This window comes from Rhamphochromis sp. 'chilingali' (genome assembly GCF_963969265.1).
Source record: "Rhamphochromis sp. 'chilingali' genome assembly, chromosome: 12".
Lineage (NCBI taxonomy): Eukaryota > Metazoa > Chordata > Actinopteri > Cichliformes > Cichlidae > Rhamphochromis > Rhamphochromis sp. 'chilingali'.
The window spans coordinates 31,847,181-31,870,906 of NC_137939.1; the positions used below are offsets into that span (position 1 = coordinate 31,847,181).

The following is a 23,726-nucleotide window of genomic DNA, read 5'->3' on the forward strand; positions in this document are numbered from 1 at the left end:
AGGTTGGTTTGTTTGACCTAGAGGTGAACTGTTTGACTAAAATCCTGTTTGGAGCCCTGGTTGTGGTGTCACTGGTCATGGTGGCCCTCCAGCACTTCGCCGGCCGTTGGTACCTGCAAATCTTTCGCTTCCTGCTGCTCTTCTCCCACATTGTGCCCATTAGGTCCGACTTAACGCTCTTTTTTTAATGGCATCTGCAGTGCTATGTTATATTTACATGTGAGGAATGAAAAATTGCGTGCTTCCTTGTTTTATCTGATGCAGTTTGCGTGTAAATCTGGATATGGGAAAGATGGTTTTCAGTTGGATGATTAAGAAAGACTCAAAGATCCCTGGGACAGTGGTGAGGGCAAGCACCATACCTGAACAGCTCGGACGGATCTCCTACCTGCTGACTGACAAAACGGGTAACCTAGCATACCGTTTTTTGTTGACCTAGTTGAGCAGTAACACGAGAGGATAAAGTGGTGAGGATTTTCCTAGGAGGTATTCTGTAAGACAGAGTTTAGCTGTTTCCTACCCTGCAGCGTTGCTATGCGGTGGGTTTCTTGCTCCCTGAGACTTACAGGACCTTTAAATCATAAAAAATCAAAGTCTCTCATCTATACACACCTTTAGAGCATAACACCTCCACCAGTGAACCTCCACAGGCAGGAGGTGTTACTCGTCAGATTTACAGCCCTCATGCCTAATAAAATGATCGGCCATTTCCACATCCAGAGAGCGATAAGGCCAGTGGGGTCTTCAGGTCACACTAATGTATGTGTAAGTCCCCTGAAGTCTTTTTGATATACTGGCAGAAATGCTTTTAAAGTAAGTGTGAGGATACGGAGGTTGTGTGTAGTGTCAAATGCTTCTGGCATTTTTCTGGTCACCATATGTGGCTGTTACAGGTGACTGATTGTTGTTTGTTAGTTAGATAATTGAATCTCTACAATAGGGTCATAATTTGTGCTGTCAAGCGTGATAACTTTTACTGTTTAAATGTCTGTAATGTAACTTTCAACAGGAACTCTTACCCAAAATGAAATGGTGTTCAGACGGCTCCATCTTGGAACTGTGGCATATGGGATGGACTCAATGGATGAAGTACAGAGCCATGTGTTCAGTGCCTACACGCAGGTGAAAGGTGTTATGTGTATCTTAAGAAGAAAAAGTGACTAAATTGAGCAAACTGTGTCCCAGTATTCAGAAGAAGAGATTCAAATTTAAAAAGCTCTTGAAAGGATTAAAAAAGCAATTTTTTTTTTACAAAATGTATTAGTTTGTGATTATTGTTCAGCTGAATGCTTCCTGACCTCAAATGACATTCTTTATCCCTCTTGACACCAGAGGTTAGTAGAGCAGGAAACAGGATTAGCCCACAAGCGAAGCACTGACCGGACTCCTTTAATGACACCATCATTAACCCTGAGAACATGCAGCCTTCTAAAAATAGCAAATTCACAATGCAGAAGCAAATAGTTCATATTTACTCTACACATCTGGTTATGTTTACAGGCTGCTAACATAGCAATAATGGAAACTGTTGAAATGAAGAAGCTAGTTCCTCAGTCTGTGAAACATTTCAAGTGTTAATGCAGCTTCCTCACAAACTCTCACTAGTGGCCCATGGTTTTTTGATCTTTTTTTTTTAAGTTGACAGTACTGATAATTAGCTCTGTTGGCTAGAATACTTCCCCTCTCTTGACAGCTGGCAACAGTGAAAGACTCACATAAAAGAAGTCTGTTAAAACGTTTATATTCTTTGTTCTTCTTGCACTAACAGTACCTTCTCTAATTCTCTTCAGCCCACCCATGACCTTCCAGCCTCCAGGGCTCCAGCAGCCACTAAGGTTCGAAAAACCATCAGCAGTAGAGTTCACGAGGCTGTGAAGGCCATCGCCCTGGTGCACAACGTAACACCCGTGTACGAGTCCAATGGCGTGACGGACCAGGCCGAGGCCGAGCAGCACTACGAAGACACTTGCAGAGTCTACCAGGCATCCAGCCCAGATGAGGTATCCAGTCCAAGAAAATGCTGTTTTATAAAAACCTATAAGGCATATAATGATATGCACATTATTATTGTGTAAAACAGGGGTGTCCAACTCCAGGCCTCGAGGGCCGGTGTACTGCAGGTTTTAGATCTCACCCTGGGTCAACACACCTGAATCAAACGATTAGTTCATTACTAAGCCTCTGGAGAACTTCAAGACATGTTGAGGAGGTAATTTAGCCATTTGAATCAGCTGTGTTGGATCAAGGACACATGTAAAACCTGCAGGACACCTCACTTTGATCCGTACACAAATGATGACTCTAAAAGACTGTTTTCATATCAACGTGCTGAAGTTGAAAGTGTGATTAGACCTTTATTATTCATTCATCAGATGATATATGTTAATATATAAAGCTGAACTCTTATTTTTTGATGTTTCAGTTTGAAATGTTTAAAATGTAGTTACTCTACCCAAACCTAAGACCAAGAGCAAAACAGGGAAGCAGATTTCTAAGCATATAAGATGCGTAGGTTTGTGTTTTTGGTCAAGGCCATTACAAGAGTGTCTGTATTTCTTGAATAGGGAGAGTCTCACAGAAATGCAGTCCACACTGATGTCCTTGATCAGTATGAATTCTTTTGAACGTCAGGAAAAAGGCTGTGGACTTCGACTCGATCCATTTCCTGCCATGTAAATACGGATTTCCTTAATGTGCTCCTCAGCCCATTGCACTTAGCCCCCTCTGAGTTTCCTTTTTTTTTTTTTTTTTTTTTTGCATTTTAATAGCACCCAATACACTATGTGGTGGTCACCAGAAAAGAAAAAAGAAAAAAGTCTGGCGTCGGTGGTTTGCGTTGTTGGTAGGAAATGGAGCCGTTTTATTGTTTTAGGTCACAATGGATAAAACAGTTGGCTTTGAGTTGCTGAGACCTGAAAGTTGCATTCAGTCAGTTTGATACAATCGAGGCAGATTCAGTTTGCTTTGCAACAGCTTTCAGGAAGTCTTATTTATAGATCTGGTTTTGTGTGTGAGCACATTAGATGCAATGTCAGTGACTGTTAAATGTATGGTTTCTACTACTGTAATGTAAACTGACAGTTTGCCACCATCCGCATGCAGATGAAAGTAGGTTTTTTTTTTCTTTGTTTTTTTTTGTTCAACATTTATTAAAATTTTAACAAATGTTCGTTTGTATGGTTTGGTTCAACGAGGAGTGAAATCTGAATCACTTTGCTTTCTGGCTCATAAAGAACATGTCAGCCATGTGGTGTTTGTGAGTCAAGCCATCTGGGTCAAGCATTATTCAGTCCAGTTACAAATGGGCCGCTAACTCAGATGCTTCTGTTATAAGGTAGTGCTGTTGTGGCAGACACCCGATCCCAAAATTCCTCCACAGTGACTATTTCTAGACTCTGACTAAGCATAATCTTCATACTTCCCAACCTGTATGACAAACACTTCAGTAGTCAGAGCTTTGATGACGCTAAAGTGTTTCTGGTCAGACATTTTTAGGCTATGTGGTGCATATTTCCAAAATAAGTAATTTTGGTATCCCAGAATCTGTGATTTTAAAGTTGTTGTAGGAGCAGAGCAGTCTCCCTTATTGTCTCTTATCTGCATCTGTTTGGCTTCTCTGCTGTTCGTCCTGGCAGAAGATGGATGATGAATTGGGAATGTGATCTGGTTTCTAGTCTGGAAGTTATTGGGCAATGCCATCTCCCCTCATTCTCTCTCCCCACACACACACACACACACACACACCACCCCCGCACACATGCTTCTATTGTATTAATGGATGTCGTCTGTTGTGTCCTTCAGAAAGGAACAAGCAGAAACTATATTTTCAGTTAAGAAATGGACATCTTCCCAGTTTTTCAATCAATAGTCTTAAGTGCTGAAAATGCTTGAGCTATTGATGTTCTCTGACAGTCTACTTCAAAGTGGCCTTCGCTGTTTTCTGTGTAATTCAAGTAATGGAACATTATATTGACAATGCTTTTGCCATGAAAATAATAAAATGACCCAGGCAGAGGTCACTTTCTCTTAATGGGTTCTTGAATGATGATAATATTTTATTTGGTAGAAATATGTGTTATTAGCTAAAAGCTACATATTTTGCCTTCTTATTGTGCTCTATATATATTTAGTGTCAGTTGTGCATTTTAATGACCGCTCACTAAAGCCTTTACACTGTGCTTTTGATAGGTGTCGCTGGTGCAGTGGACTGAGAGCGTCGGCCTTACACTTGTAGGAAGAGACCAGTCATCCATGCAGCTGCGGACCCCTACTGGCCAAATACTGAACTTCACAATCCTTCAGATATTTCCCTTCACTTATGAGAGCAAAAGGATGGGAATTATAGTCAGAGTGAGTGCCAAAATTAATATTATTACTAGTTGTTAGTGTTAGTAGTGGCTGCTGTCCATCTTGCTCAATATATTTTGATACAAAGGAAATGTACTGATTTCCTCACATCTCTATTGCTTAGAAATTACTTTCAATTACAGTCAATGTAGGTCAGTGGTTGTTGCTATGATGTTGATTCTTGCTTGGTGCTGACTTTAACAAGGAAAACAAACGAAAAACAGATTTGTGCTAAAGTGTATAATCTGAGAAAAACCTCACCTTGTGACCTCTGACTAAGTCGGATGACTAACTTTATTATTGCTGGCTGGGATATTGCTCAGGAAGCCAGGGATTTTTAAAGTTGACTTCCTCCTGATAATATTTTCAAACACTTTTAAACTCTCTTGTGGATACCAAAATAAGTTATGAATTTCTAGGCAACACTAAATAATAGAATGGCGCACGTGCACTTTGGCTTGTGCACGCTGAGTAGAAATCCCCCTGCGAGAAGCACGGCTGGGTAATCATTGTACCAAATATTAAATACAATTTTATGTACCGTTTGCACATGATAAAGCACAAATCAATGTTTTTCTAGGATGAATCAACAGGAGAGATCACTTTCTACATGAAAGGTGCCGATGTGGTGATGTCAGGCATCGTCCAGTATAACGACTGGCTGGAGGAGGAGGTATGTTTCTATGTTTCCCACGAGTCATGCCGCATACCTGATGACACTGATTTTATTCCTGTTAATAGTAAATCACAAACTTTTAGATCACATGCAGATGTTGTCTGTGTTTTCTAGTGTGGGAACATGGCGAGGGAAGGTCTGAGAGTCCTCGTGGTTTCCAAAAAGTCGCTGACAGAGGAGCAGTATCAGGATTTTGAGGTAACAGCCCTCCATGAAATTGACCTACAGCAATCTAAGACAGAGCTCAGAGTTGGGTTTCAGATTCAAGTATGAGAAGATGGGGCTGTTGAAGTGTGCTTAGGTTTACGAGCGTTGTTATACATGCATTGTTTGGTCCCTGTCTAGTAAAACCATTACAGTTTCAACAGTGTGATAGTAAAACATGCTCAAGTTACATTAAGCATCTGTCGACTGACAAGCATTACACATGATATTGATATTTGGAGGAGACATGTTCAGCATTTCTAAATGTCAAAGTGTGTCCTTGGGTAATTAGACTAACCTCTGACCCCCCCTTCAGTATTTCTACCCCACTGTTCCTCACATACACCAGGCCCCCCTCATTGTTTGAGCAGGGCATGGCTGTCTTCCCTGCAGTTGTTAGCCCCAGGCCTATTACTGAAGTGTATAATTGAGTGAGCAGAGCTGGTGGGCAGCAGTGAGTCACCAACTGAGTCACACACAGAGTTTATGTTTCTGTATGAGTCACACTCAGATTGTTTTTGCTTTATCTCACTCACAAATTGCCCTCGAGCTGAAATGCTAAAGATGGGCGTTAACTGATTGATTATGTCTGTCCTGTATGCTGTAAGTACAGTGTGCTGTATGTATAGCTATTTTGTTTAACAAAGCTATATTTATAGCTTTCAGGGCTGCTTGACAGTTTACATTTATACACAGATTTTTGTATTTTGCTATTTTTGTATTTAAAGTATCAGTGCATTTAGGATGGTATATAGTAGGTAGACTGCAAATTTGGCCTTATGTATGCACAATGCATGACATATTCCTAGCTCATTTTATTCCTTATTTGTTTTTCTTGACTCTCCTGGCTGACAGCCACATTCCTGTTTTCTTCTTTTATTCCTGGCTGTTTCACTTCTTGCAGTAATTTCACAGTATTTAAACTTTCTTATCCTCCCACTACGACTCTCCAGGCACGGTACGTGCAGGCCAAGCTCAGCGTCCATGACCGCTCTCTGAAGGTGGCCACAGTGATTGAGAGTCTTGAGATGGAGATGGAGTTGTTGTGTCTGACTGGGGTGGAGGATCAGCTCCAGACTGATGTCAGGCCCACTCTGGAGATCCTCCGCAATGCAGGCATCAAGGTCTGTGGGGTGGGGTGGGGTGGAGTGGGTAAATGGCCTTACAGTGCACAGTAGCAACAAACTAAGAAGACAAGCACATATGTTTTTCATATTGGCTGTATGTATCTCAATACAGCCTTCATTTTTTCCATCCCTTAAACTTTAAAACTGACACTTTAGTTATTTTAGATGTTCAATTCAGGCGACGTCCACACTAGCCCGGATAGATTTGAAAATGGCGTTTTCGTGAAAACGTTCCGTGTCCACACTATCATTTTCAGTCGTTTTCACAGAGTTGTGCGTCCACATTGAAACGGCCAAAAACGCTTACGTTCCAGTACTGTGCTTGCGTGAAACGCACGACGATTCGACCTACCTCATTTCTGTCAGCCGTTTATTTACTTTCTGGCTCTTTGAAACGTCTTTTGAAACGCAAAATATTGAGGAAAAGCACCGAGTTTTTTTAAATGGACTAACAATGAGGTGGAGTTGTTGCTGCGAGTAACACAAAAACAGCGTTTTCAAATGTATCCGCTTTGGAGAGCGTTTTCAAAACGCTGTCTCAGTGTGGACGGAAGGCTAAAACGGAGAGGAAAGATTCGTTTTCAAACGAAAACGTATTAGTGTGGACACAGCGTCAGTCTTTGAAAAGGATGCTCTTTCCCAGTATGCTCTTCATAGGTGCTAAAGCACAAGCGTAGCTCATATGTTTCACACCAAAAGGTAAACAAGAGGCACTTAAACTAAACTTCAGAAAAAGTAACAAATCTCAGTTTCTCCGGTTTATTGTGACCATGGCAACAAATATGATAACGATTCAACTTACAGTCTTAAGTCTTTACTCTAAGCCCGTTTTCATCCTCTGCTTTAGTACAGCAGACAGAAATAGAGTCAAATTTCTTTGGGTCATGGCATTTAAAAATTTTTAAAAATCAGCGGCTATGTAGTTTTCCAAAACTCTTGACAAACTACTGAACATGGAGTCAGTTTCTTCTTTAAAAAGTCATCCAATAAAAAAATAAATGTGTGTGTTTTATAAATAAACCACACGAACAGAACATTGCTTTTTAAAAGTTACCACTCATGTAATTTGTTAAAATGAAATTCAGCTGTGTTTGGGTGGAGTCAGAAATGTCAAGATCTGAGGATAAAATCCCCCCAAACCTTTTTTGTGATATTGATGAATCAGCCATGTCAATTCTCTTATATGCAAGATCCAAAATACTAATGAGAAAGAATTTGGATGCTGTGATACCAGTCTGTGTGATGACTTGTGTTATTTTTGTTTGAAGCACAAGATCTAAACTAACACTGTTTTTATTGGTAAAATTGCTCCACAGGCTTTGTCTTAAAAGCCCGTGGAGCAATCTTTACAGGCTTTTATTATCAAGATGATTCTCAAAGTCTTATATCTGGGTTTAAAGACACTGGAGTGGGATTTCTGTCTCTGTTTCCTGTGTAGGTTTGGATGCTGACCGGAGACAAGCTTGAAACGGCCACGTGCACTGCTAAGAACGCCCATCTGATCACCCGCAACCAGGACATTCATATCTTCAGACCAGTAAGTCCAGGAAACAGACCCGTCTTTCTCTTGTGCACATATCTAGTGGGTAATAGTTGATTTTACTCCAGGGCTGATGTCAGTTCAAAGCTGCCCTGACAGTTTCTTGAATCTGTCAACCCACGGGCATCCAGGCTCTGTGACCAAGGCCCATTAGCTAGTGGTCATACAGCCCAACACAACTACGCATGCAGGCCGAGCCAGCATCCACAGCTGAATAAATCACCTCCCACCAGTGAAAGCATCCAAGCCACTGTCAAAGAGAACAAACAGCCCTTCGCTCAAACAGAGGAGAAACCAGCTGAACCACTCCCAGAGGGAACATGCAGAGGGCTCACTTCCTAATTTGTTTTGCAGGTTTCAGGCACTGTAGCTGCTTTGATAGTCCCCTTCTGCCTTAACCTCTGGATCCATGCCAGAGCAGAAGGAGCGTCTGCCATATAGGAAGGTTAGAACTTGCGTACAACTGTGGTTACTGGAAGAGAATAACAATGGTTGGCAGTGCTTAAAAACCTCTGTCACCGGGGGACGGGGGTGTGCTGACTGGGCCTGCTACACACACATCTGGATTAGTTTCCTGGTGGCCACCAATGGCCTGAACTGGACTGACGTATGAATTGTCAGTGGTTGAAGGATATTCATTCCAGAGCATAGCTTTTGTTGACAGATTAACACCATGCCTTGTCAGTGCTGAATTTTTGGAGAATTTGAGTCTATATTTGAACCTGACACAACTGTAAAGAAATTCTGTTTATTTTTTCAATTTTTTTTATGCAGGATATTATCCCGTTTCCCCTTTCCATTTTTCTTTTAACACACCCTTTTAATATTTGCATTGTAATACATCAACAATACACTACAGGCTAGTTGTGTGCAAATGTAAGGACAAACCCTGAATAATTTGCATATGCATAATTTTCATTTTAACCTCCTCTGTGGTAAGTTTAAAAACATTTTTACAATAGGGTGAAATTACCTTATGCCTTTTTCGTGTCAACACATGCCTCTTTAAGACACAGTGCTCAGCTAAAAGGTCAATAATTTTACTTTTTAATTTAATCTGAATGATCTTATGTTCTTTCAGTTCAGTCATTTACAGTCTAGTTTTTGTGATATTAAAATCTTCTAATATTTCTAATATTTTCTAATATTACAATTTTAAGGTTTTTTGTACCAGCCTTGCCTGCATCTGTGGACTCAGTTACTTCCTTTTCAGGTCGTGTGTCACTCCCATTCTCATAAATGCAATAGCTTTTGATACCTTTGGTGGAATTTAATGAAATATACTCACTTGGACTCAGAGAAAAACTACTTATATTTTCATGGGAAAAGGTCAAAGTCGCTTTGACGTAATGTTCTGAGTAATTACATGTGGCAAAAACATGTAACTGTACTTGAGGTACAAGATCAAAATTGGCCTAAACTCAAGAATTCACAATCTATTTATGGTAAAATTTTATGCACTTGTCTAACAGTTGCATTTTCAGTCTGTGCGGTGTCTTTTAGTTGATTACTTGGCTGAACCTCCTATGTCTTTGTGCTCTTCTCATCTGCTTTGTGCTGCACATTTTGTATCCAAATGCTCACTTTCACTGTGACATCATCTTGTTCTGCAAGAAAAAGAAATCGTGCAGTTATTCACCAGTATAGCAATATTTCACATGTGGTCAGATGCTCAATTTGTGTCACCAGTATTTGATTCTGACCTCTCAATTAATAATCGTAACTAAAGATATTTTGTAAGGATGGACAGGCGTGGATATAAAGTGGAACTTGACGGTTGGAAACAGTAAGGTTTTAAACTGAGTGAAGTTTCAGGCTCATCCTGCTCTTTACTTCTATTCCCTACATCAACCTGATATCCGCCTGTAGGCTCCACAGAAACATTTAATTGTCACTCCAATTTTATTTCAAACACAAGTAGAGATAGGAACCTATATGCCGAATTATACTTGCTATTCAGTAGCTACATGGTGCTGTTTAATAAATTAAACATTTGCATTTATATAGCGCTTTTCAAGGCGCTTTACAATTCCACTACAATTCCACTATTCATTCACTCTCACATTCATACACTCAAGCTACAGTTGTAGCCACAGCTGCCCTGGGGCAGACTGACAGAAGCGAGGCTGCCATATCGCGCCATCGGCCCCTCTGGCCATCACCAGTAGGCGGTAGGTGAAGTGTCTTGCCCAGGGACACAACGACCAGGACAGAGAGCCCAGGGATCGAACCGGTTACAGATGCGCTTCCCAACCCCCTGAGCCACGGTCGCCCCCTCAGTCACACAACTCACACTCGTGAGTTGTGTGACTGAATTCTAGTGTATTTAGCTAGTTGAATGTCAGCTAGGTGTTTGGTTGCTCTAACATTTGTCATTGCTGCAGTTGGAGAGAGACAAGCTTCCCTTCTTCTGTCTGATAACAGAGAGACAAACATGCAAAGCCTGGCAGATTTTCCCCTGTGATAATTCTACATTAGAGTGTTTTGTTGGGGCATACAAGTGCATTTAATAATGTGGTTGCTATTGGTATAGGTGACAACACGAGGGGAAGCCCACCTGGAGCTCAACGCTTTCAGGAGAAAGCATGACTGCGCTCTGGTGATATCGGGGGACTCGCTTGAGGTAAGTGTGCCACTCAGACTGTCTAACCCACATCCCATTAACTTATATCTCCTTATGAAACTTTGACATATATTCTGCATGAAGCGTGCACAATATATCACTCTGGAAGTGGTGTCTGTGGTTAGAGTCACTATCTCAACCACAATAGGAGCTAAACTGTAAGTTGAGTGGAGGTATTCGAGCGCCACAGCTGAAAGCAGTTAAATGTGGGTGCCTGAGTGTTTTATCTGTCCATTATGCTGGTTTTCTTGCAGGTTTGTCTGAAGTATTATGAATATGAGTTCATGGAGCTTGCGTGCCAGTGTCCCGCTGTGGTTTGCTGCCGATGCACCCCCACTCAGAAGGCTCAGATAGTCCGACTGTTGCAAGAGCGCACAGGCAAACTCACCTGTGCAGTAGGTGAGTGGAAAATTTAAACTGGGCCAGCATGTTTTTCATTTGTTTAAAGTTCTTCCTTGCACTGTTTTTTTGCTGTTGTTGTTTGTTTGTTTTAGTTTTAATATGTGTTTCCAACTTTATAATGTTGTTATGCTATTATAATAATGAATAATAATGAAAAAAGCTATATCTCTCTCTATATATAAATCTACATCTCTCTCTCTCTCTATCTCTCTCTCTATCTATCTATCTATCTATCTATCTATCTATCTATCTATCTATCTATCTATCTATCTATCTATCTATCTATCTATCTATCTATCTGTCTGTCTGTCTGTCTGTCTGTCTGTCTGTCTGTCTGTCTGTCTGTCTGTCTGTCTGTCTGTCTGTCTGTCTGTCTGTCTGTCTGTATATACATACATATTAATTACATACACACATTAGGGGTGCAACAATACTCGTATCGATATTGAACCGTTCGATATAGTGCTTTCGGTACGCATATGTATCGAACAATACAGTTTCTTTTATTTATTTTATCAACTTTTCTTCTGACGATGCTGTCTGTGTTGAGAGCTCAGTGGATCTGCGTTCGACTACTCCGCCTAGGCTGCACTGTTGAGTGCAGATCCAATGAGCGCAGTGCAAGCTAGCAAGACAGAAGCTAAGCTCGTTGCAACATGGCAACTGCCTCAACGCTACCCAAAATTGAACCTCCCCCACTCTCATTCAGATCTGGCGTTTGGAACCATCTTGGTTTTCATGTGCCGTATGACCCTGATGGTAAGCGCATCATGGACAAAAGTAAAACAGTATGTCGGACGTGCCACAATGCTCAATTGGTGGGAACTAGTGCGTTAGCGCAGTTAGCTCATTAACGTGTTGGCCGTCTAGCCCCACGCACAGGACGATCGTTAACGGAGATTTGCCGCCTTATGGCGTTAATGTCATTTTAACGAGATTAACGCTGACAGCACTAGTGGGAACACAATGAATATGACTGCACATTTACTGCAAGTGGAAGCAGACAAAAACAACAAGCACGCATGCTACAAACTTTACCCGAGTCATTTAGACAGCCGTTAGCACATGATTCTCCTTAAGGGGACCTGATATGTTTAATATGCTGCTGAGAATATAGCCCAGAAGAAGAGTATAGTATAGCTTTTATTTTGGAAAGAGCCATTTCTCTGTAATAAACTCTCTTTTCCAAAGATGAGTGATTTCTCGATCAGATAGATTTATTTATTTATTACTTTGTTGTTTCAGCAACATTAAATTTAAAAACTGTACTTTTGAGATAAAATATATATTTATAATTTTAATAAATGACAAATTAAAAAGGCATGAACATTTTTTTGTATCGAAAAAATATCGAACCGTGACACCAAAGTATCGAACCGAACCGTGAATTTTGTGTACCGTTGCACCCCTAATATATATATATGCGTTACTCTAAATTGCAACCCAGTGAATTTGTAGGAGCTTGGATCTCTTAATCAGGCCAAATTAAGGGAGTGTCTTGTGAACATGCACTTGATACTTTCACTAAAAGTTTGTATTGGTGAGTCACTGATGTGAATCCTGACACCTCTATGGCTTTTGTTTTCTCTTAGGGGATGGAGGAAACGATGTCAGCATGATCCAGGAAGCGGACTGTGGCGTGGGAGTGGAGGGGAAAGTAAGACTCTCCATCTCATCGCTTCACATTGACGTGCCACTCACACAGATTTTTGCTTTCTGTTTCCTGTCAAGATCTCTCTCACATTCAGAGAGTTGTAAAAGGACATGCACACAGATGATTCCTCTTTTTGAGGAACTATTGTGTGAATAGAGGAAACAAAATGACAGGATGCTTTGTGCTTTGTATTGTATATTTAACATAAAAGTAAGAATCTCCCATCAGCCCGTCTCTTCTACTTCTCATTGTTCTCTCTGAAAGTTGCCTGTCAAGTTGGTTAGTATGCTCAGACATGGATCCTTGTATTTGTGACAACAGTGGAATTACCGACAGCAGACGGTGCAGCTGTGCTCCTGGTTTAGTCTTTACTCTTTACTTTTTAACATAAAGTAAATAAGCATATTAAAATATGGAGTTTAGTACAGCTGACCTTAAAAGTTAAAAACTGCTCAATAGTTGACTGTAAATTTTATCTTTATTATGAAGAGAAACAAACTTACAAATCTGGTTGCAAACTAAAAGATGCTGTAGGTGACATACATCAGCGGTCCCCAACCTTTTTTGCACTACAGACCGGTTTAATGTCAGACCATTAAGGTGTCGCACATAAATACAACAAAATAAAATGATACGACCAAGACAAAAACTGTGGTATTTTGTAAATATAATAATAAACGCGAATTCACTGTGTAATTGTGTAACTTTATTAACGGCGTCCTCCTGAAATGCGCCAACAACAATGAGAGTAACATCCTCCTCTCTGTCCCTTAATGCTCTTTGGTTGCTGTGGTAACGTGTAAACATTTCTTTCAAAATAAGACACACAACTACAACACGGGAAAAGACCCAGGGAAACCGGGTAAACGATAAAAACCATAATTTCACACCCGGGCCTCAACTCTCGTGGCCCTGTACCAAACGACTCCACTGATGTACACAATTTATCTTTTCCGCTATCTTCTGTGTATTTATCGTCCATCGCTTTTCTTAACTGCTTATCCGTATAAGGTTTCACACAGCTGAAGCCTGTCCCAGGTGATATTGGGGCGAGAGGCTGGGTAAAGGATGACAAGTCCGAGACAGGGCTATCAGAGGCAACCATGCATACTCACATCCACACCAATGCAGATTCTGTGATTCTCAGGTTTTTCTTCTGCTATGTCCAAATTGAGAAAGTTCACACCACAGTCAATCAAGTTTTTCCTACAACTTTTTCTCCATATTTTTAGCGTGGCATCGTTGTCCTTTCTGCAGTGAGAACCACTGATCTAAGCTAACATGTTCAACTTTGGATTGTAGGGGAGATTCTATGCAGGCACAAAGAGAACATGAAAACAAATAACAGCAGGCTGGAACTCAGAAACCTTTTACTGTGAGGAAATGGTTGCTTACTACAGTACCACCATTCTGGCAATGATGCCCCCTATCCCAAAGATTGTTGGGATAGGGGGCATCATTGCCAGATCTTAACTCTCTCATTTCATGCATACTGCATAGACAAACTCGTTCAGACTAATGTGCATAAAAAGCTGAAAACCCATTTGGATTTTGGAAGGAAGATGGTGCACTCACAGGATGGACTTGGCATCTTAAATACATTTTTTCTGTATGTTCCAAACATAATCTTATGATGGTAAATAAAAGGTGGAAAACTACACAGTTATTCCTGGGCTGCTTGTCAGAGAGGAAGCTAAAGGTTTAATAACAGAAAATCTGCAGTTCTTCTATGAAAATCCTCTGGTTCTAACATCTCAAACATGAATATTTGCTTGATTTTTAAACAGGTGACTTATCATGTGCAATGCTGCTTTTTGTAAATTTGTATTGCTAATTATGAACTTTATGCTTATTGTACCTTCAGTCTGTTTCCCCCCCCCCCAAAAAAAATGTTTTATTTGTACAAAATCAATTCACAATACTCAAAGCATGCTTTTCAGGTCAGTCTTTGCGCAGTATGTCCTCAGTGTCCTCTGCTGTGTGTTTGGCAGGAAGGAAAGCAGGCCTCTTTGGCTGCCGACTTCTCGGTGACTCAGTTTAAACATTTAGGCCGTCTCCTCATGGTCCATGGGCGGAACAGCTACAAAAGGTCTGCGGCCCTCAGCCAGTTTGTCATCCACAGGAGCCTGTGCATCAGCACCATGCAGGTAGACTAACAAATACACAGTGTCGTATTGGTTTGTGTGCATGAGTCATGTAAACATCAAGCTGAATAACTTAGAACTACAAGTATTTTCCACTTGCTGTGGGATAGTTTCTTGTTTTAGTTTGCAAAACTGTCACTACTTTATATTTTACTCCTTTATCAGTCTCCAGTTGTAACAATTTAGGTAATGCACCACACACTTGAGAGGGTGCTTTTTTCTGTGTTAAATATTGTGCTGGTAATCAGGATGTCAAGATATTTCAGTATGTTGTGAATTAAATTTAACCTTCTAAAAACAGTAAACTTCAGTGATCTAGAGATATTTCTCTTTTCTTTATTTTCTTTACTCCCATGCTCAACTGCATAATGTCAAAAAAAGGTTGAGATGATTACAAGCAAAAGGACTGTGTTTAGTGTTTGAATTTAGCTAATCGGTTTGGCCCTTTTCTGCTTGTTTGTAGCCAAAACCACACTGCAAAAAAAGTGTATGCAGCCTTAAAGTTAATGCAGGGAGGTGTTTTTTGTTCTTACTCACAGCACCTAAAATCTAAATGTAGAAAGCATCAGTTTGGGGAGAGGCAGGGAGAGGTTTCAGGGGTGGTCTTGAAAGGGCGGGATGCATGATGACTCAGAGAAGGCAGTCTGTGGTGCCCTTCTAAACTGCCCCCACCAGGCCTAACAAGTCTGTCTAGTTCCCATGTCCCAGTCCAACATCAGCCCCCGCGGTGGAGGGGCAACCCATGACTCATTGTATCGTGGACTTTGGGGTTTTGGGGAGGCCTTCCTCCGCATGTCTCACAATAACACCAACCACAGCTGGAGCTGTGACCTCTCCAGTTTGCAGTTGTCTGACTAATTGACATCTCATCATTTTAAACTGTAGAATTTACCATTGTAGTCCAAGTATTTGCAGTAGTTTGATTTAGAATGATGTCCTTGTGGTCACCTTTTGATTTTTGTGTTCCCACAGAAGGTTAATGTTTAAGCTGGGTTTCTTTTAATGGGGCGTATTACACTTTCCCATTTTTTTTTTCCATAGAAATGTTATTAGAATTGGTGGATGGTTATATTAAGGATGGCCAAAGCAGTTACCCTTAAAATGTGAATCATGCAAAAGTACTCGATTAAAAATGAGTATAAAAGGCCTCCTTTAATGAAAGTATGGTGTTTTTTCTGTCATGGAGTTCAAATATCAGTGTGTCAATGTTCCAATACTGCTTATAATATCATTTGGGTGTTGAAATGAGAAAAATCTCAGATAAGAGTTTCTCATTTGTTCTTCTTCTGTTTCTTTAGGCAGTTTTCTCCTCTGTTTTCTACTTTGCTTCAGTCCCACTCTACCAAGGATTCCTGATTATTGGGTAAGATACACACTCTGAATGGAGATGACTTATCAAGAGAGCATTTAGCTGCCTTGTGTCCCTGGCATTTCCTCTGTGTTAAGACTATTGAAATGTTTAAAAGGGAAAATATGCAAAATCTTACAATGAAAGATTTCAACCAATTTGTACACGTGACATTTTATCTGGGAAGTATTCATCACACTCGATTTTTGTCTGTTTCAGCTATTCCACTATCTACACCATGTTCCCTGTCTTCTCCCTGGTGTTGGACAAAGATGTTAAGTCAGAGGTTGCCATGCTATACCCAGAGTTGTATAAGGATCTTTTGAAGGTATCTAGTAAATGTTCGCAAATTAACTATTGCTGTGCAGGCACGTAGCTTTGAATCGGTGAATATGAACGCACTGTCTTCTTTTCACAGGGTCGACCACTATCTTTCAAGACGTTCCTATTATGGGTTTTAATAAGTATATATCAAGGTAAGAGAGAGTTTGTGCAAACTGCTGGCAATGAGTCAGTAATTCTAAATATACTTAATTTTTAAGTACTTTACAACATCTAAGCTGTATTTCAGGTCATATGTTTGTTTAAATGTTTGTATCTGTACAAGACGTCTACACTGGCAGACTGATGAGTCACTCCCCGTCAAACAAACAAGATATATTGCTTAGGTTCATGACTTATCACTCTTGAAAAGCCCACACACTTTCTTCTTTTCTTTAGGGACTTTGTTAAAGAAAAACTTGAGGTAACTTTCCGACATGGACCGTTGCAATGAAAGCTGTTTACGCGGGCATTCTAAACTACACCCCGAAACCTTTTTTGTCTATTTCTGTCGAAACACTGTATATCCAAGCAGTGGTAAGGGCGTTTTTTGCAAACCACTTCTGTGTGTTTGTATCATTCTTCTCGGTCCTATTCATGCTTGTATGTTAAAGGAGGCACGATTCTATTAGATAGAAGAGTGCTACTGTTACTGGCCAAAGATTACTTTGGAAAATCTCTCATAACAACCATAATATGCAGGAAATGCCTAAATGTAATGGTGTTTTAAGGAGGTAATGAAGTAGGCTTTGTTCTTCTTATATAAGAGCAAATTTTTCTCTTTTAAATTAATATTTTGATTAATTAATTTTTTTTTAGTCTCTGTAATAAGCCAAACACATTGGCCACTTTATTAGGTACACCTTGTCAGCCTACCTTAATTCTTTACTGCGATGGTTCAACGAGGCACTGAAAACTTTACTCTGAGATTTTTGGTACATATTGACAAGACAACATAAAGTAAATAAACAGTTGCTGAATCTCCCATTTCTCCACATCCACATTGCAAAGGTTCTCTATTAGGTTGATCTCTGCTGACTTTGGAGAACATTGAGTACAGTGAACACGTTGCGATGTTCACAGCATTTGAGCTTTGTGACATGATGGTTTGTTATCGAGCATCAGAATCAGCATACTTTATTAATCCCCAAGGAAATTATGTGGTTACAGTTGCTCCAGTATAAATAACAGAAACAGACTAGACTATTTAACAATATGTTACAGATTTAGGAAATTTAAGAAATAGCACAATATATACAAATCACTCAATAATTAATATCAAGGATTGACAGAGGTGATTGCAATTATAAACAGGGGTGCACATAAGTGGTCCGCAGGTGTGCATTCGCTGTCAAAATAAAAGACGCGCACCAGATAAGAAGTCACAACGCGCGTTTGCGTACATAAGATTTTCTGGAGGAGGACAGACATTTGTTTAGAACTCTTAAAGATGTTGAAGAAGCGCCTTTAAGCAATCACCTTCAAAGAAATGTCAGAAGGAGTCGGAACTGCAAAAGAAGCGCGTATTCTCGGAAAAGTGGTCGCGGGAGGTGAGCTGGCTTCAAATAAATGATGAACGCGCAGAGATGTGGTGCAGAATATGCCGTGAAAATCCCACTCTAGCGGACAAAAACACTGCCTTTTATAAGTGCGTGAACGCGCGTTGCAACTTGTCATTTGGTGCGCGTCTTTTATTTTGACAGCGAATGCGCACCTGCGGACCACTTATGTGCACCCCTGATTATAAATCAAGAATTGACAGGAATTTTACATAGTAGAAAAGAGCATGTGCAAAAAGGCTGTAACTATTGCAGTGTTTACAGTGTGTTAGATGGAGGAGCTGTACAGAGAGATGGCCACAGGCAGGAATGATTTTCCGTGTTGTTCAGTGGTGCTTTTTGGTAATCTCAGTCTCTCACTGAATGTGCTCCTGTGGCTAGCCCGCATGTTGTGGAGTGGGTGGGAGGTATTATCCAACATTGTCTTTATCTTGGACAACATTCGCCTCTCCGACACCACCTTAAGGGAAGCCAGCTCCATCCCCACAACATTACTGGCCTTACGGATCAGTTTGAGTCTGTTGGCGTCTGCAACCCTCAACCTGCTGCCCCAGCATGCAACAGCATAGAGGATAGCACTGGCCACAACAGGCTGATGGGAAATCCTGAGCATTGCCCGACAGATGTTGAAGGACTTCGGCCGCCTCAGAAAATAGAGACGACTCTGGCCCTTCTTGTAAAGTGCAGTGGTGTTTTTAACCCAGTCCAGTTTATTGTCTATGTATACTCCAAGGTATTTATAGTCCTCCGCAATGTAGAGGATGGTACACTGGTGTTATCGTCAGTACCCAGCTAGGCAGTGACATGTAAATGAAGTTTAGTTGGTATCAAAGCGTGTCTGTTCTTAGCATGTCAGCGTGTCGTACATTCAGAGATACTCTTCTGCATATCTTAGTTGTAACGAGTGCTTGTTTGTGTTACTCTTCCCTTATTGTCACTCGAAGCAGTCTGGCCATTCTTCTCTGACATCAACATTACATTTTATCCTAGAAAGCTACCATTTGCTGGATATTTTCTCTTTTTCGGGCGATTCTCTGTAAACCCTAGAGGTGGTTGTTTGGGAAAATCCCAGTAGATCAGCAGTTTCTGAAATACTCAGACCAGCCCTCCTGTCACGAACAATGGTGCACATTCAAAGTCACTGTAGTCACACAAACATGCAGACACCCCCATTTGGATTCTCAGTTTGAACTAAGCACCTCAGTTTTCCTTTTATTCAAAGCAGAAGTTTCATTATTGTCATTGTTATACGATGAGATTACCATAAATATTTTATATCTTCATTGTCATTATTTTAATAAAAACAAATTGTATCAGTGTAATGGTAAACAGCTTATTTCAAACTGTGGATGAGCTGAGGAGGTGGATCAAGTTAAATTATCACATTTTTAAGCTTTAATTACATTAAGGCCTCTTTTTCCTCCACAGGGAGCATCATCATGTATGGAGCAATGCTGCTCTTCGAGTCCGAATTTGTCCATATCGTTGCCATTTCGTTCACCTCTCTTATCCTGACTGAGCTACTGATGGTGGCTCTGACCATTCAGACATGGCACTGGCTCATGATAGTTGCCGAGCTCCTGAGCCTGGCTTCTTATATCGCCTCGCTCGTCTTCCTGCACGAGTTCATCGGTAAGTTAACACGATCACACACAGATGCCTTTATCAGACAAAGAGTGACTTTCAGGCTGAAGCGCTGTCTAATTCATGGGGAAGCAAAGGAAAATGCATTCATTTCTGAATTGATTTCACTACAGTGTTATTTTGTTTTTTTGCTGACCTTGAAATAGTACGTCAGCAGTACAGAGACCCCGCTCATTCATATTGTGTCTCTAGTGTATAATAAACAGCGGTATGCTGAATATTAGGAAGTCCAAAGCTGACTGTATTGACAAATTCTCCTGGTGTGGACGACAGTCAGGCATGCTGTAGTATCAAAGAGGAAATGCCTACAGTCCAGTTAGTTTCCTGTGAGCTTCCAAGGTTTATGTGTTTATCACAGCAAAGGTGTGTTAGAGAATATTACCCAAAAAAATGTTCCAACCAAATAAATAAATTCATAGCCATTAAAAATCTAAAAGAAAAACATTCATAGAACAACAGTTTATTGCCCTGTTGCACCCACACATTTACTTTAGTTGACAAACAATAAGGCATTTTTAGTTGTGCCATATTAAGATTCGTGACATACACAATACTGTGACCAAGGGCTCTTCAAGGTCTTATTTTGAGCTTTATGTGGGGTGTGGAGTTCCATTTTCAGCCTGCAACCTCGACCACTGAGGATCATGACTGGCATGTGGTCAAGAATACCCTTTTGGTACACGTTTTCTCCCTCTTCAAGTCAGACTAGAATAGATTTTAAAGCCTATTCTTCTGCTGAATGTGCAGTTTACACTTTTAATTGGACATTTTCCAGGGTTTATTTTTCTGTCTCCTGCATTCTAAGCATTCTGTACCCATATGGCTTTAACTCAAAAAGACTTGGTCAAGAACTCCTGGAGGAAATTGTGTTCTTTTTTAAATATGGAAAATGTATACCATAAAATTGTAAACTGCGAGGTGTGCATTTCCAGTAAGACACTGATAGGGTTCGGGGGTACAGATGGTGTGATGTAAGGCAGTGTGTGTGTGTGTGTGTGTGTGTGTGTGTGTGTGAGGTATAAGTGCATGCCAGTGTTAGAAAAACAATAGGAAGTAGTTTGGCCTGCTGAAGAACAATGAGCAGCATAGAGGCTACTTCAAAGCCTTATTGATGCAAAAATGAAAGCAGAAGCATTATACGCATTAAGTGTGTTTCAGTGTGGTCGTGCTTTCTGAGATCATCATGGTCTCATTTCCTTTTTTCATTGCACAAAGAATAGTTTTGAAGTACAAAAATGATGTAGCTTTATAACCCCACATCCTGTCTGAAAATCCTCTTATTGTTTCCATCACCTTCTAACGCTGTAACCGTTGTCTCTACACCCATGAGTATAAGATAAGATAACCTTTATTAGTCCCACATGTGGGAAATTTGTTTTGTCACAGCAGAAAGTGGACAGTGTAAAGTTATATAGCAAAAATTAGAATACAATAAGAATAATATACTGTACACAACTGTACAGAATAGAATCAAATAAAATACTATATACAGTAGAATAAAATATACAATAGGATAAAAATAGAATACAAATGCTGTATACAACTGAGTGAAATTACAACAGAATAATAATATGCATCATTTTAATTAAAACACCTTCAAAACTATTAAATTCCCTTAAACATAGGTTGGAGTTTCCTCAGTCTTTTTAGCGGTGTCACCACTTTACTGACACATTAGTACATGTTAGCTTTTAGCTTTTAGCATTAGCTAAAAATTAAAACACCACTTAAAAAATTGTCAAACAAAACAAACAAACCCTGGTGGTTAGGCTCAAGGTTAGACAAGGGGAAAAGTCATTTTATACCCATTGACCCTGAGGGAGCACCAAGTCTTGCAATACTGAAATTCTGAAGGTGATGAAAAAGACCTTGGTAGCCAGCATTCAGTGTGTGAAACTGGGAAGATGTTTAAGGACAAAAAGAAAAACAGCTGCTGTTGATGGTTGAAGTCAGTGTCTGGAAATACTTAAAAAGCAAACTGCACTGTGTGTGAATGTGTTTTAGACTTTATTTATGTGCATTTCTATTGCAAGTTTGCATTTTGATTAAAAGTCTGGTCTTAAATTTCATTCAAAGTGGCATTGAAAAGGTATTTAAAATTCTGTACCTGCAGACACCCTAAAACAACAACAATCAGCTTGTAGCCCAGACATAAAGAAGTCAGAACTGAACTCTTAACACCTGCTGAGTTGCAGGTGCGAACAAGAAAAAAGAGAAAAATGTTTTCCCTCCTGAACTCTTGTATGATGGTGGGACATGTCTGTTTGTATCCTATGACAACGATCTTACCTTTACCTCTTTTTTGTGTCAGATATTTATTTCATCACCACCGTATCGTTCCTGTGGAAAGTGACTGTCATCACGCTGGTGAGCTGTCTGCCCCTGTACATCCTCAAGTACCTGCGCAGACGCTTCTCTCCACCCAATTACTCCAAGCTGACCTCTTAAACCAAGGTCTCCTCCGAGAGGTCTCAGGATTTGTTTTTTGCGGGAAAACACAAAGATTTTCCTCTCTTTGAACTGCAAACCTGCACCTTGACCAGAGAATCAAATACAGATAAACGCCCTTTAATTTTCTCTGAAAAACTCTTGTTAGAAATGTCAAATGTAGACTGAGTCGACAGGGACAGATTGTTTACTGGTTGGGAGAGTTTGTGTCAGTTTAAAAAAAACAACAACAACAAAACTGTGTTAATTGCATGTATTTTCATGAAAGGACAGATTGATTGATCGTTATTGTGAAGAGCACCTGCAACAAATTGTGGGATGGATTAGACTGACCAGCTTAGACTGGTTTCAGTTGTCCTGTCAGCATTAAAAACATCCCTAACATTAATATACCTGAAACCATTTAGTCTGAATGTAATAAATGCAAAATACAAACAGCTTTCAGTGAATTTTACAGGTCCAATTTGTTCTATATTTAGGAAATTACACTGGAAAGTTAACTCATTTAGACATCTGTAGCTGTATCACTGGTTTTGCAAAGGAATTTGGTCTAATTTCCAGTTCCATCTTAAATAGTAAATTAGTTTTTAATCTAAGAACTGGAATTTGACGTAGCATTTTCACTCAGGACTTGGGTCACACTCTCCTTAAACAGTTATTTCTAAACAGAGTTTGAGAATTGTACGGTTACGGTTAAGTTTGCTGGCTAGACTGCATAAAACAGACGTCTGCAAGTTTGTGCATTTGTTTATGCGTCACCTCGAAGCTACATCCCAGCACGGCGGAGGTGGTGTGGTAGTTTATTTTAGCATGACCCGTGGTGTCTGATGTTAAATCTGTCCTTGTCTCATTGTGCGGACCCTGAGTTGTTATTGTTTGTGGAGCGTGGTCAAAACGACCACAAAGGAGTGCCGGTTATTTGCAGCCGAGCCTTCCGCCGGGGCTCCCGACAGGCTGTTTGTTCACAGGAGAATGCACAGTCTCTAATGTGGCCACTTGGGCAGGCCAGCAACGGCCACGCTTCAGCATTGCATGATGACTCACTGTAACAGTGACCTAAAGCCATAACTGAAAATACCCCGGTGACCGGCGTCCAGCCGCCACCTTTCATGTCAGCTAATCCAGGGCCCCCTCACTTCTCACTGCAACAACAAAAAAAGGGATCAAATCAACACACTACTCATCCAAATGTGAATATTGTCAATAAGTATTAGTACTGCACCTTCAAAGAAAAGCTTCACGATGCTACACTCCTCATATTTCATTTCACTAGTGGTGTGATGGTGGACTGTGAAAAATCAGCAGCTAACATGACCACATTGTTTCAGTTTTAAAAAGGCGTTACTTTTCTCTTATGTAATTAATATGTCAGTATCCAGGGTGCCATAATTAATTTTGTATGCTAAATGGGAATTTCAGTCTTCACTGACTACAGCAAGCTGTTTGCACTGAATCTTTTTTTTTTGTACAACTAATTAGTATATTTTTATGTTGTAATTGAAGTGCAGAGCGTAAATGATGCTAAAATGGTTTGCTTGCTTGTAAATAACATAATTTTTAATTTATTGCCATGTTTTATTTAACAATGTTGTTTGCACTCAAATGAGCAGAACAAAAAAGGGAGAACTGTGCTGATGTTAATGTTGTGATGATAATTAATAAACATGTTTTCTTTAATTGTGCCATCCT

The 23,726-nt window shown here is 40.2% G+C and overlaps 1 protein-coding gene across 1 annotated transcript in view; it reads left to right on the forward strand.

Annotated features, from left to right (window-relative positions):
- atp9a (ATPase phospholipid transporting 9A) overlaps nucleotides 1-23,323 on the forward strand; it is a 35,090-nt gene extending 11,767 nt beyond the window's left edge. The window contains exons 11-28 of the mRNA XM_080899896.1: nucleotides 3-163; nucleotides 265-407; nucleotides 1,010-1,122; nucleotides 1,791-2,000; nucleotides 4,189-4,350; nucleotides 4,928-5,020; nucleotides 5,138-5,221; nucleotides 6,181-6,351; nucleotides 7,793-7,891; nucleotides 10,428-10,517; nucleotides 10,772-10,916; nucleotides 12,512-12,576; nucleotides 14,565-14,720; nucleotides 16,016-16,080; nucleotides 16,285-16,393; nucleotides 16,484-16,541; nucleotides 19,374-19,577; nucleotides 21,901-23,323. Of these exons, the coding sequence (XP_080756022.1) occupies nucleotides 3-163; nucleotides 265-407; nucleotides 1,010-1,122; nucleotides 1,791-2,000; nucleotides 4,189-4,350; nucleotides 4,928-5,020; nucleotides 5,138-5,221; nucleotides 6,181-6,351; nucleotides 7,793-7,891; nucleotides 10,428-10,517; nucleotides 10,772-10,916; nucleotides 12,512-12,576; nucleotides 14,565-14,720; nucleotides 16,016-16,080; nucleotides 16,285-16,393; nucleotides 16,484-16,541; nucleotides 19,374-19,577; nucleotides 21,901-22,037 (2,265 nt within the window). The 3' untranslated portion in view covers nucleotides 22,038-23,323. The remainder of the gene's footprint in view (nucleotides 1-2; nucleotides 164-264; nucleotides 408-1,009; nucleotides 1,123-1,790; nucleotides 2,001-4,188; nucleotides 4,351-4,927; nucleotides 5,021-5,137; nucleotides 5,222-6,180; nucleotides 6,352-7,792; nucleotides 7,892-10,427; nucleotides 10,518-10,771; nucleotides 10,917-12,511; nucleotides 12,577-14,564; nucleotides 14,721-16,015; nucleotides 16,081-16,284; nucleotides 16,394-16,483; nucleotides 16,542-19,373; nucleotides 19,578-21,900) is intronic.
- Nucleotides 23,324-23,726: the final 403 nt, after the last annotated feature.